Here is a 14,064-nt window from a genome sequence, read left to right on the forward strand (position 1 = left end):
TAAGGGTGGGGCAGGACGGGGCAGGTCAGGGTGGGTCAGGACGGATGAGTTGGTCAGGACGGTCAGGCGGGTCAGGACGGGGCAGGTCAGGGTGGGTCAGAACGGATGAGTGAGTCAGAACGGGCGGGTGGGTCAGGACGGGGCAGGTCAGGGTGGGTCAGGACGGATGAGTTGGTCAGGACGGTCAGGCGGGTCAGGACGGGGCAGGTCAAGGTGGGTCAGGACGGATGAGTGAGTCAGAACGGGCGGGTGGGTCAGGAGGAGCGTGGCAGGTCAGGGTGGGTCAGGACGGATGAGCCGGTCAGGACGGACAGTCTGGTCAGGATGGGCGGGTCAGGATGGGTGTGTCAGGACTGGGCAGGTCAGGGTGGGTCAGGACGGATGAGCTGGTCGGGCGGGTCAGGACGGGGCAGGTCAGGACGGATGAGTGAGTCAGAACGGGCGGGTGGGTCAGGAGGTGCGGGGCAGGTCAGGGTGGGTCAGGACGGATGAGCGGGTCAGGATGGACAGTCTGGTCAGGACGGGTGGGTCAGGATGGGCGTGTCAGGACTGGGCAGGTCAGGGTGGGTCAGGACGGATGAGCTGGTCAGGACGGTCGGGCGGGTCAGGACGGGGCAGGTCAGGGTGGGTCAGGACGGATGACTGAGTCAGAACGGGCGGGTGGGTTAGGAGGAGCGGGGCAGGTCGGGGTGGGTTAGGATGGATGAGCGGGTCAGGACGGGCGGGTCAGGACGGATGAGCGGGTCAGGACGGACTGGCTAGTCAGGAAGGGTGGGGCAGGTAAGGGTGGGGCAGGACGGATGAGCGGGTCAGGACGGATGAGCGGGTCAGGAAGGGTGGGGCAGGACGGATGAGCGGGTCAGGACGGACAGTCTTGGCAGGACGGACAGGCGGATCAGGACGGGTGGGTCAGGACGGGCAGGTGGGTTAGGAGGTGCGGGGCAGGTCAGGGTGGGTCAGGACGGATGAGCGGGTCAGGACGGATGAGCGGGTCAGGATGGACTGGCTAGTCAGGAAGGGTGGGGCAGGTAAGGGTGGGGCAGGATGGATGAGCGGGTCAGGACGGACAGTCTTGGCAGGACGGACAGGCGGATCAGGATGGGTGGGTCAGGACGGGGCAGGTCAGGGTGGGTCAGGATGGATGAGCTGGTCGGGCGGGTCAGGACGGGGCAGGTCAGGGTGAGTCAGAACGGGCGGGTGGGTCAGGAGGAGCGGGGCAGGTCAGGGTGGGTCAGGACGGATGAGCGGGTCAGGACGGATGAGCGGGTCAGGAAGGGTGGGGCAGGACGGATGAGCGGGTCAGGACGGACAGTCTTGGCAGGACGGACAGGCGGATCAGGACGGGTGGGTCAGGACGGGCAGGTGGGTTAGGAGGTGCGGGGCAGGTCAGGGTGGGTCAGGACGGATGAGCGGGTCAGGACGGATGAGCGGGTCAGGACGGACTGGCTAGTCAGGAAGGGTGGGGCAGGTAAGGGTGGGGCAGGACGGACAGTCTTGGCAGGACAGACAGGCGGATCAGGATGGGTGGGTCAGGACGAGGCAGGTCAGGGTGGGTCAGGATGGATGAGCTGGTCGGGCGGGTCAGGACGGGGCAGGTCAGGGTGGGTCAGAACGGGCGGGTGGGTCAGGAGGAGCGGGGCAGGTCAGGGTGGGTCAGAACGGATGAGCGGGTCAGGACGGATGAGCGGGTCAGGAAGGGTGGGGCAGGACGGATGAGCGGGTCAGGATGGACAGTCTTGGCAGGACGGACAGGCGGATCAGGACGGGTGGGTCAGGACGGGCAGGTGGGTTAGGAGGTGCGGGGCAGGTCAGGGTGGGTCAGGACGGATGAGCGGGTCAGGACGGATGAGCGGGTCAGGACGGACTGGCTAGTCAGGAAGGGTGGGGCAGGATGGATGAGCGGGTCAGGACGGACAGTCTTGGCAGGACGGACAGGCGGATCAGGATGGGTGGGTCAGGACGGGGCAGGTCAGGGTGGGTCAGGATGGATGAGCTGGTCAGGACGGACTGGCTAGTCAGGAAGGGTGGGGCAGGTAAGGGTGGGGCAGGACGGACAGTCTTGGCAGGACAGACAGGCGGATCAGGATGGGTGGGTCAGGACGAGGCAGGTCAGGGTGGGTCAGTCATTGTACAGGAGGAGGAGGTGAGCTGTGACATCACCTATTGTGAATGGTGAATCCTATGTTATCTACTGTATACAGAGGTGTTATCAGTCATTGTACAGGAGGAGGAGGTGAGCTGTGACATCACGTATTGTGAATGGTGGATCCTGTTATCTACTGTATATAGAGGTGTTATCAGTCATTGTACAGGAGGAGGAGGTGAGCTCTGACATCGCCTATTGTTAATGGTGGATCCTGTGTTATCTACTGTATATAGAGGTGTTATCAGACATTGTACAGGAGGAGGTGAGCTGTGACATCACCTATTGTGAATGGTGGATCCTCTGTTATCTACTGTATATAGAGGTGTTATCAGTCATTGTACAGGAGGAGGAGGTGAGCTGTGACATCACCTATTGTGAATGGTGGATCCTCTGTTATCTACTGTATATAGAGGTGTTATCAGTCATTGTACAGGAGGAGGAGGTGAGCTGTGACATCACCTATTGTGAATGGTGGATCTTGTGTTATTTCCTGTATATAGAGGTGTTATCAGTCATTGTACAGGAGGAGGAGGTGAGCTGTGACATCGCCTATTGTAGGTAGTGGGTCCTGTGTTATGAGCTGTATATTGAGGGATTAACAGCTGTGTTTTTCTGTTATTTCTGCTGATGAGGAATCTGGTGTAAATTTCTGGAGCTTCAGTGACTGATATTAATTAAAAAATAGATTTCATTTATTTTTTTTAAGTCACAATTTTTGTTGTTGTTTTTTATTTTTTGCAATGTTTTTTAATAAACGCACTGAATTTGGTCCTGAATAAAACTGGTCATCTCATTGTGCCACATTCATTTCATCCACCGATAATATAGGTGTCTCACAGCTTTAAGAAATTACATTAATTCCTTAAGAAAAGGAAATGACCACGTAGGAAAGTTTAACATGACAGTCCTGATCATGGTCTGGTTGTCATCCGTATGGTGCAGCAGGCAGGTCGGGACGGGCGCGTCAGGATTAGCGAGTCAGGATAGGCGGATCAGGACTGTCGGGCGGGGCAGGTCAGGGTGGGTCAGGACGGATGAGCGGGTCAGGACAGGTGGGTCAGGACGGGTCAGTGCGGGCGGGTCAGGACAGGGCAGGTTTGGATGGTCGGGGGGGCGGGGCAGGATGGGCGAGTGAGGAGGGGCGGGTCAAGACGGGACGGGTCAGGGTGGGTCAGGACGGATGAGCGGATCAGGACGGGTGGGCCAGGATGGGGCAAATCAGGGTGGGTCAGGACGGATGAGCGAGTCAGCACGGACGGGCTAGTCAGGACGGTCAGGCGGGTCAGGGTGGGTCAGGACAGATGAGCGGGGTCAGGACAGACTGGCGAGTCAGGAAGGGTGGGGCAGGTAAGGGTGGGGCAGGACGGGGCAGGTCAGGGTGGGTCAGGACGGATGAGTTGGTCAGGACGGTCAGGCGGGTCAGGACGGGGCAGGTCAGGGTGGGTCAGAACGGATGAGTGAGTCAGAACGGGCGGGTGGGTCAGGATGGGTGGGTCAGGACGGGGCAGGTCAGGGTGGGTCAGGACGGATGAGTTGGTCAGGACGGTCAGGCGGGTCATGACGGGGCAGGTCAGGGTGGGTCAGGACGGATGAGTGAGTCAGAACGGGCGGGTGGGTCAGGAGGAGCGTGGCAGGTCAGGGTGGGTCAGGACGGATGAGCCGGTCAGGACGGACAGTCTGGTCAGGACGGGCGGGTCAGGATGGGTGTGTCAGGACTGGGCAGGTCAGGGTGGGTCAGGACTGATGAGCTGGTCGGGCGGGTCAGGACGGGGCAGGTCAGGACGGATGAGTGAGTCAGAACGGGTGGGTGGGTCAGGAGGTGCGGGGCAGGTCAGGGTGGGTCAGGACGGATGAGCGGGTCAGGATGGACAGTCTGGTCAGGACGGGTGGGTCAGGATGGGCGTGTCAGGACTGGGCAGGTCAGGGTGGGTCAGGACGGATGAGCTGGTCAGGACGGTCGGGCGGGTCAGGACGGGGCAGGTCAGGGTGGGTCAGGACGGATGACTGAGTCAGAACGGGCGGGTGGGTTAGGAGGAGCGGGGCAGGTCAGGGTGGGTTAGGATGGATGAGCGGGTCAGGACGGGTGGGTCAGGACGGATGAGCGGGTCAGGACGGACTGGCTAGTCAGGAAGGGTGGGGCAGGACGGACAGTCTTGGCAGGACAGACAGGCGGATCAGGATGGGTGGGTCAGGACGGGGCAGGTCAGGGTGGGTCAGGATGGATGAGCTGGTCGGGCGGGTCAGGACGGGGCAGGTCAGGGTGGGTCAGAACGGATGAGCGGGTCAGGAAGGGTGGGGCAGGACGGATGAGCGGGTCAGGACGGACAGTCTTGGCAGGACGGACAGGCGGATCAGGACGGGTGGGTCAGGACGGGCAGGTGGGTTAGGAGGTGCGGGGCAGGTCAGGGTGGGTCAGGACGGATGAGCGGGTCAGGACGGATGAGCGGGTCAGGACGGACTGGCTAGTCAGGAAGGGTGGGGCAGGATGGATGAGCGGGTCAGGACGGACAGTCTTGGCAGGACGGACAGGCGGATCAGGATGGGTGGGTCAGGACGGGGCAGGTCAGGGTGGGTCAGGATGGATGAGCTGGTCAGGACGGACTGGCTAGTCAGGAAGGGTGGGGCAGGTAAGGGTGGGGCAGGACGGACAGTCTTGGCAGGACAGAAAGGCGGATCAGGATGGGTGGGTCAGGACGAGGTAGGTCAGGGTGGGTCAGGATGGATGAGCTGGTCGGGCGGGTCAGGACGGGGCAGGTCAGGGTGGGTCAGAACGGGCGGGTGGGTCAGGAGGAGCGGGGCAGGTCAGGGTGGGTCAGAACGGATGAGCGGGTCAGGACGGATGAGCGGGTCAGGAAGGGTGGGGCAGGACGGATGAGCGGGTCAGGATGGACAGTCTTGGCAGGACGGACAGGCGGATCAGGACGGGTGGGTCAGGACGGGCAGGTGGGTTAGGAGGTGCGGGGCAGGTCAGGGTGGGTCAGGACGGATGAGCGGGTCAGGACGGATGAGCGGGTCAGGACGGACTGGCTAGTCAGGAAGGGTGGGGCAGGATGGATGAGCGGGTCAGGACGGACAGTCTTGGCAGGACGGACAGGCGGATCAGGATGGGTGGGTCAGGACGGGGCAGGTCAGGGTGGGTCAGGATGGATGAGCTGGTCAGGACGGACTGGCTAGTCAGGAAGGGTGGGGCAGGTAAGGGTGGGGCAGGACGGACAGTCTTGGCAGGACAGACAGGCGGATCAGGATGGGTGGGTCAGGACGAGGCAGGTCAGGGTGGGTCAGGATGGATGAGCTGGTCGGGCGGGTCAGGACGGGGCAGGTCAGGGTGGGTCAGAACGGGCGGGTGGGTCAGGAGGAGCGGGGCAGGTCAGGGTGGGTCAGAACGGATGAGCGGGTCAGGACGGATGAGCGGGTCAGGAAGGGTGGGGCAGGACGGATGAGCGGGTCAGGATGGACAGTCTTGGCAGGACGGACAGGCGGATCAGGACGGGTGGGTCAGGACGGGCAGGTGGGTTAGGAGGTGCGGGGCAGGTCAGGGTGGGTCAGGACGGATGAGCGGGTCAGGACGGATGAGCGGGTCAGGACGGACTGGCTAGTCAGGAAGGGTGGGGCAGGATGGATGAGCGGGTCAGGACGGACAGTCTTGGCAGGACGGACAGGCGGATCAGGATGGGTGGGTCAGGACGGGGCAGGTCAGGGTGGGTCAGGATGGATGAGCTGGTCAGGACGGACTGGCTAGTCAGGAAGGGTGGGGCAGGTAAGGGTGGGGCAGGACGGACAGTCTTGGCAGGACAGACAGGCGGATCAGGATGGGTGGGTCAGGACGAGGCAGGTCAGGGTGGGTCAGGATGGATGAGCTGGTCGGGCGGGTCAGGACGGGGCAGGTCAGGGTGGGTCAGAACGGGCGGGTGGGTCAGGAGGAGCGGGGCAGGTCAGGGTGGGTCAGAACGGATGAGCGGGTCAGGACGGATGAGCGGGTCAGGAAGGGTGGGGCAGGACGGATGAGCGGGTCAGGATGGACAGTCTTGGCAGGACGGACAGGCGGATCAGGACGGGTGGGTCAGGACGGGCAGGTGGGTTAGGAGGTGCGGGGCAGGTCAGGGTGGGTCAGGACGGATGAGCGGGTCAGGACGGATGAGCGGGTCAGGACGGACTGGCTAGTCAGGAAGGGTGGGGCAGGATGGATGAGCGGGTCAGGACGGACAGTCTTGGCAGGACGGACAGGCGGATCAGGATGGGTGGGTCAGGACGGGGCAGGTCAGGGTGGGTCAGGATGGATGAGCTGGTCGGGCGGGTCAGGACGGGGCAGGTCAGGGCGAGTCAGAACGGGTGGGTGGGTCAGGAGGAGCGGGGCAGGTCAGGGTGGGTCAGGACGGATGAGCTGGTCAGGACGGGTGGGTCAGGACGGGCAGATGTGCACTTTGGCCACATATTATAGTAACAGATGGAGCAGCTCACCCATATGGAAACTGTTCTGCTCTGTAAGACGACCCCTCTGCTGACAGTGTAGCTTCTGCCGTCCTCCCGTGTGGATCAGCTGTCCTCCCCCCAGGTTTCGGCTCCACTCACAAGTCCTTTATGCAGAACCTTCTCTTTCAGAGGGCCCCATCATGCATCACTGTGGCCCCTCTGCCTCCGACTGCAGCGAGAACGCCCAGGATGCGAATGCTACTTGTCTTTTCTAAGCAGTACAGAGAAACTGAAGAGATAAGTGGACATGTGAACAGAGCCGTAGGTGCTTAGCGTAAGATCCGCTTACAGCTCTGGGGTCAATATAGGATATATTAGGAATTTAGATAACCTGAAGAAAATGTTGTTTTTTGCATCATCTCTTCTGCTTTCTTGACGAATATTGATGCTTCCCCCTTTTATCTATCTGCAGTGCACTATGCTCGTCCCATCATCATACTGGGGCCTGGGAAGGACAGGGTTAATGACGACCTGCTTTCTGAATTTCCTGATAAGTTCGGCTCCTGCGTTCCTCGTGAGTATTCCCGTGGTGGGCTGTAGGGGGCACTGTTAATGGTGTTTGATTAGTTGTGAGGGAGAGATCTGTTCTTGACACAGTTCCTACAAGTTGTGAGACGGTCACAAAGTTTGGTTTTCCGCATTTTGGTATGAAGAGCGATCAGATGAAAATGTGTTGTCTTTCCTTGCCTTGAAAATTAAAATAATCATGAAAACTCAATTTCAGCTGAATTTTAGCCCTGCCACAAAACGACCTCCTGGTGGAAGTGGTAACCAGGACAAGAAAGCTGACATCTCTCCTTCATGCTGATTGATATCAGAGCCATCTGGTGGATTTAAAAGGCAGCTCCGTGCTGGAGTCCATCATCTTCTGTTATGCATGGTCACCTCCAAGGAAACACCTGCAGACACCATTGTTTTGCATCCTTGCTTTACAGTCAAGGACATTGCTGTTTGTAAGATTGCCCCTAAATGAATCATTTATTGGATCAAGAACGTCAATAACAAAGGATCGATTACTGAGAAGGAGACTTCAGAGAGACCCAAATAATTCCAGCACCTGCGAGCAACGTCTCCTACAGACGATTCATCTATGGGATGGGTTCAGCCCCAGTGCAGAGCTCGCTCATGAGCGGCAGCAGGCAGGTGTCAGTGCAGCGGCACACAGCGACAGCGAGTGAAGACTTCTGGTGTCAAGAAGGGAAGCAAAGAAGCCACCTCTGGTGGCCGTGTCCTAGCTGGCCATGTGGACGGACGCTGAGGAGAGAGCTCCCGCTGCCACCAGTCATATAATCCTGTGGAGACACCGCTGTCTGCTTCAAATTGTGCCGTACCTGCTGGCTGAAGCCTCCGGGAGTGGAGGAGTACTGTGGAGACGCCCGGTGGAGGACGAGATGACACGGAGGAGATAAAAGGATGCTGGCGCAGGAGAGGCTGGCGGGATCCAAGATGGTGCCGCGGCCAGGGCGGCAAACGCCGCTTGCCAGAAGCGCTTGGAGGCTGCAGCAAAGCTGAAAAAGTTTGCCCGGGTGGACGGTGGGGAAGCGGCACAGGAACTTGCTGAAGAGGGATCTGAAGGAGAGGAGGACGAGACGATTGATGAAGGAGTAAAGGAGGTACAAAAGGGGAGGGAGACGGTGGCATGGCTGCAGCAGTGGAGACTGAGAAGGAAGTGGATTTGAGAGGGGAGCCGACCCTAAAGGACGTTTTTATTCTTTTGTCATCATGTGACCAGTCCCTAAATGACTTGACCCTTCAGATGAAGGAGGTTAAAGGAGAGATTATACAGATAAAGGCTGCCATACAGAAAATGGACAAACGCATGGGAGAGGTGGAGGAGAGGGTGAGGATCATGTTGTAAAACTACAAAAGGCAGAGAAAAAGTTTGTCCAACAGATATTGGAATTGGCTGCAAAAAATGAGGATCTAGAAAACCGATCCAGAAGAAAGACGCAGAAGAGACACACTTGGTATGTGAGAAGGTCGATGTCTTACGTAGGCGCTGGTTACAGAAAACCGTATCATTCTACCTTCTCTACGTACTCAAGGGGAGTGTCGGTATTGGTCCCAACAGGTGTGCATTATGAGGAGGTGAAGGTGTATGTTGATGTGGATGGTCAGTACGTGGTAGTGAAGTGTAGGCTGCTTGGGGTTCTGATGTGTGTGGTGGCTATGTATATTCCCCCTCCTTATTCTAGCAAAAAAATTAGAGAAGTGTTGGAATTGATTGGACGAGGAGACCCGATACCGCTTTTAATTATTGGAGAGACCTCTACAACATATGTGATGATTTCTGGGATAGAAACAAAAACATACAGAACAGGTCGGAAAGCCATACTACGGCGTTTGGAACATATGTCCGAGAGATTGGTATGATTGATTTGTGGAGAGTGCGACATGTTGGGGAGAGGGGGTGTTCTGGCTACTCGCCGGCTCATGATACCCTATCTAGAATAGACATGGCACTCGGAAATTACATGTTCGATACTATGGTGGGGGATGTGAGGTATTTGTCACGGGCGTACTCGGATCATAATCCCATTGAGGTGGAGTTGCGGCCAATGGGGACACAAGCCCGGTGCAGGGGAGAGTGGAAAAAATGGGAAAGAGAGCTGGGTCACTTAGCAGATGAAACGTGGGAGTCTGTATTAGAATGGGTACCGAAGCCATCACTGATTGAGCCATATAGACTTTCCCAGCATTATATCGTACACAGAGTGTATAGGTCCCCGGATGTCCTGTACAGAGCTGGGCTGAGATCTCACTCGGAATGCCCTAGGTGTAGGAATGATAATGCTGGAATGTTCCACATGCTCTGGACGTGTCCGAGGTTGGCTGCTTTTTGGTTGGTGGTTCTCAGCCGGATAGAGGTGGCGTACAGATGTGTAATCCCGAGGGAACCAGTTGTGTGCGTGTTGGGATATGTAGAGGAGATAGTTGTGGATAACAAGTTGAAAATAGCAATCGCTAGACTACTATACATGGCTCGGAAGGTCAAAGCAAGAAATTGGATAAAAGAGGAGCCTCCCTCGAGGGGAGAGTACATTAAATATGTGGGGAAGGTCATTGCCCTGGAAAAGGGAGTGTATGACAAATTGTGGACGCCTTGGCTGGAATTGGGTTAGGAGGAGGTTAAGGGAAGATAGGTCTGAGGAGGTTTCGCCTATACAATAATGGTCTATATGTTCATAATGGAAGACATTACATAATGCTAACGTGTATACTGTTACAACACATGCTAAGAGAAGAGCGTGAGCTGTCTAATTGGGAAGGAGGGGGGTTATTGTTGGGGAAATTCGAAAATAGATGTATTGAGGTCAAATGTTTTATTGAAATGTTATACTTAATTATAACCTATTTGAGTTTAAAAAGAAAAAGAAGCCACCTCTGTCCGGGGCAGGCAGATGACCTCCAGGAGTACAGGATCTGACTGCAGAGGACGAGGGGAAAGTCATTGTCTCTGAAGCTTCAGACTGTGACATTGGGGAGAATGATTGTCCAGAGAGGAGAAGGTGATGCTGCTAGGAGTCCTGTGTCTGCCAGCAGAAAAGACTCCGGAGACCACTCATGTGCGGGGGCTTCTCATCCATGGAGGGGATCACTCAATGTGCGGAGGCTTCTCATCCATGGAGGGGATCACTCACAATGTGCGGAGGCTTCTCATCCATGGAGGGGGTCACTCACAATGTGCGGAGGCTTCTCATCCATGGAGGGGATCACTCACAATGTGTGGAGGCTTCTCATCCATGGAGGGGGTCACTCACAATGTGCGGAGGCTTCTCATCCATGGAGGGGATCACTCACAATGTGCGGAGGCTTCTCATCCATGGAGGGATCACTCACAATGTGTGGAGGCTTCTCATCCATGGAGGGGATCACTCACAATGTGCGGAGGCTTCTCATCCATGGAGGGGATCACTCACAATGTGTGGGGGCTTCTCATCCATGGAGGGGGTCACTCACAATGTGTGGGGGCTTCTCATCCATGGAGGGATCACTCACAATGTGCGGAGGCTTCTCATCCATGGAGGGGGTCACTCACAATGTGCGGGGGCTTCTCATCCATGGAGGGGGTCACTCACAATGTGTGGAGGCTTCTCATCCATGGAGGAAATCACTCACAATGTGCGGGGGCTTCTCATCCATGGAGGAAATCACTCAATGTGCGGAGGCTTCTCATCCATGGAGGGATCACTCACAATGTGCGGGGGCTTCTCATCAATGGAGGGGATCACTCAATGTGCGGAGGCTTCTCATCCATGGAGGGGATCACTCACAATGTGTGGGGGCTTCTCATCCATGGAGGGGATCACTCACAATGTGCGGGGGCTTCTCATCAATGGAGGGGATCACTCAATGTGCGGAGGCTTCTCATCCATGGAGGGGATCACTCACAATGTGTGGGGGCTTCTCATCCATGGAGGGGATCACTCACAATGTGCGGGGGCTTCTCATCCATGGAGGAGATCACTCAATGTGCGGAGGCTTCTCATCCATGGAGGGGTCACTCACAATGTGCGGAGGCTTCTCATCCATGGAGGGGTCACTCACAATGTGTGGGGGCTTCTCATCCATGGAGGGGATCACTCACAATGTGTGGGGGCTTCTCATCGATGGTGGAGATCACTCACAATGTGTGGAGGCTTCTCATCCATGGAGGGGATCACTCACAATGTGTGGGGGCTTCTCATCCATGGAGGGGGTCACTCACAATGTGTGGAGGCTTCTCATCCATGGAGGGGGTCACTCACAATGTGTGGAGGCTTCTCATCCATGGAGGGGATCACTCACAATGTGTGGGGGCTTCTCATCCATGGAGGGGATCACTCACAATGTGTGGGGGCTTCTCATCCATGGAGGGGGTCACTCATGTGTGGGGGCTTCTCATCCATGGAGGGGATGACTCACAATGTGTGCAGGCTTCTTATCCATGGAGGGGGTCACTCACAATGTGTGGGGGCTTCTCATCCATGGAGGGGATCACTCACAATGTGTGGGGGCTTCTCATCCATGGAGGGGATGACTCACAATGTGTGGGGGCTTCTCATCCATGGAGGGGATCACTCACAATGTGCGGGGGCTTCTCATCCATGGAGGGGATCACTCACAATGTGTGGGGGCTTCTCATCCATGGAAGGGGATCACTCACAATGTGCGGGGGCTTCTCATCCATGGAGGGGATGACTCACAATGTGTGGGGGCTTCTCATCCATGGAGGGATCACTCACAATGTGCGGGGGCTTCTCATCCAGGAGAGGATCACTCACAATGTGCGGGGGCTTCTCATCCATTGGGGGATCACACACAATGTGTGGAGGCTTCTCACCCATGGAGGGGATCACTCACAATGTGTGGGGGCTTCTCACCCATGGAGGGGATCACTCACAATGTGCGGGGGCTTCTCATCCATGGAGGGGATCACTCACAATGTGTGGGGGCTTCTCACCCATGGAGGGGATCACTCACAATGTGTGGGGGCTTCTCACCCATGGAGGGGATCACTCACAATGTGCGGGGGCTTCTCACCCATGGAGGGGGTCACTCACAATGTGCGGCGGCTTCTCATCCATGGAGGGGGTCACTCACAATGTGTGGGGGCTTCTCATCCATGGAGGGGGTCACTCACAATGTGCGGAGGCTTCTCCTCCATGGTGGGGATCACTCACAATGTGTGGGGGCTTCTCATCCATGGAGGGGGTCACTCACAATGTGTGAAGGCTTCTCATCCATGGAGGGGATCACTCACAATGTGTGGGGGCTTCTCATCCATGGAGGGATCACTCACAATGTGTGGGGGCTTCTCATCCATGGGGGGATCACACACAATGTGTGGAGGCTTCTCATCCATGGAGGGGGTCACTCACAATGTGTGGGGGCTTCTCATCCATGGAGGGGATCACTCACAATGTATGGGGGCTTCTCATCTATGGAGGGGATCACTCACAATGTGTGGGGGCTTATCATCCATGGAGGAGTCACTCACAATGTGCGGGGGCTTCTCATCCATGGAGGGAGTCACTCACAATGTGTGGGTGCTTCTCATCCATGGAGGGGATCACTCACAATGTGTGGGGGCTTATCATCCATGGAGGGGGTCACTCACAATGTGCGGGGGCTTCTCATCCATGGAGGGGGTCACTCACAATGTGCGGAGGCTTCTCCTCCATGGTGGGGATCACTCACAATGTGTGGGGGCTTCTCATCCATGGAGGGGGTCACTCACAATGTGTGGAGGCTTCTCATCCATGGAGGGGGTCACTCACAATGTGTGGGTGCTTCTCATCCATGGAGGGGTCACTCATAATGTGTGGGGGCTTCTCATCCATGGAGGGGTCACTCATAATGTGTGGGGGCTTCTCATCCATGGAGGGGTCACTCATAATGTGTGGGGGCTTCTCATCCATGGAGGGATCACTCACAATGTGTGGAGGCTTCTCATCCATGGAGGGGATCACTCACAATGTGCGGGGGCTTCTCATCCATGGAGGGATCACTCACAATGTGTGGGGGCTTCTCATCCATGGAGGGGATCACTCACAATGTGTGGGGGCTTCTCATCCATGGAGGGGGTCACTCACAATGTGCGGAGGCTTCTCCTCCATGGTGGGGATCACTCACAATGTGTGGGGGCTTCTCATCCATGGAGGGGGTCACTCACAATGTGTGGAGGCTTCTCATCCATGGAGGGGGTCACTCACAATGTGTGGGGGCTTCTCATCCATGGATGAGGTCACTCACAATGTGTGGGGGCTTCTCATCCATGGAGGGGTCACTCATAATGTGTGGGGGCTTCTCATCCATGGAGGGGTCACTCACAATGTGTGGGGGCTTCTCATCCATGGAGGGGGTCACTCACAATGTGCGGAGGCTTCTCCTCCATGGTGGGGATCACTCACAATGTGTGGGGGCTTCTCATCCATGGAGGGGATCACTCACAATGTGTGGGGGCTTCTCATCCATGGAGGGGGTCACTCACAATGTGCGGAGGCTTCTCCTCCATGGTGGGGATCACTCACAATGTGTGGGGGCTTCTCATCCATGGAGGGGGTCACTCACAATGTGTGGAGGCTTCTCATCCATGGAGGGGGTCACTCACAATGTGTGGGGGCTTCTCATCCATGGATGAGGTCACTCACAATGTGTGGAGGCTTCTCATCCATGGAGGGGATCACTCACAATGTGTGGGGGCTTCTCATCCATGGAGGGGATCACTCACAATGTGTGGGGGCTTCTCATCCATGGAGGGGGTCACTCACAATGTGCGGAGGCTTCTCCTCCATGGTGGGGATCACTCACAATGTGTGGGGGCTTCTCATCCATGGAGGGGGTCACTCACAATGTGTGGAGGCTTCTCATCCATGGAGGGGGTCACTCACAATGTGTGGGGGCTTCTCATCCATGGATGAGGTCACTCACAATGTGTGGAGGCTTCTCATCCATGGAGGGGATCA

The 14,064-nt window shown here is 56.9% G+C and overlaps 1 protein-coding gene across 10 annotated transcripts in view; it reads left to right on the plus strand.

The window, feature by feature from the left end:
• The window catches only part of DLG4 (discs large MAGUK scaffold protein 4), a 393,288-nt gene that overhangs the window by 349,685 nt on the left and 29,539 nt on the right, over positions 1–14,064 (plus strand). For all 10 annotated transcript variants that reach the window (XM_077261457.1, XM_077261458.1, XM_077261461.1 and 7 more), the window contains one exon: positions 7,029–7,130. In XM_077261457.1, the coding sequence (XP_077117572.1) occupies positions 7,029–7,130 (102 nt within the window). The remainder of the gene's footprint in view (positions 1–7,028; positions 7,131–14,064) is intronic.

The sequence above is a fragment of the Ranitomeya variabilis genome, chromosome 5 (assembly GCF_051348905.1).
Source record: "Ranitomeya variabilis isolate aRanVar5 chromosome 5, aRanVar5.hap1, whole genome shotgun sequence".
Taxonomy (NCBI): Eukaryota; Metazoa; Chordata; class Amphibia; order Anura; family Dendrobatidae; genus Ranitomeya; species Ranitomeya variabilis.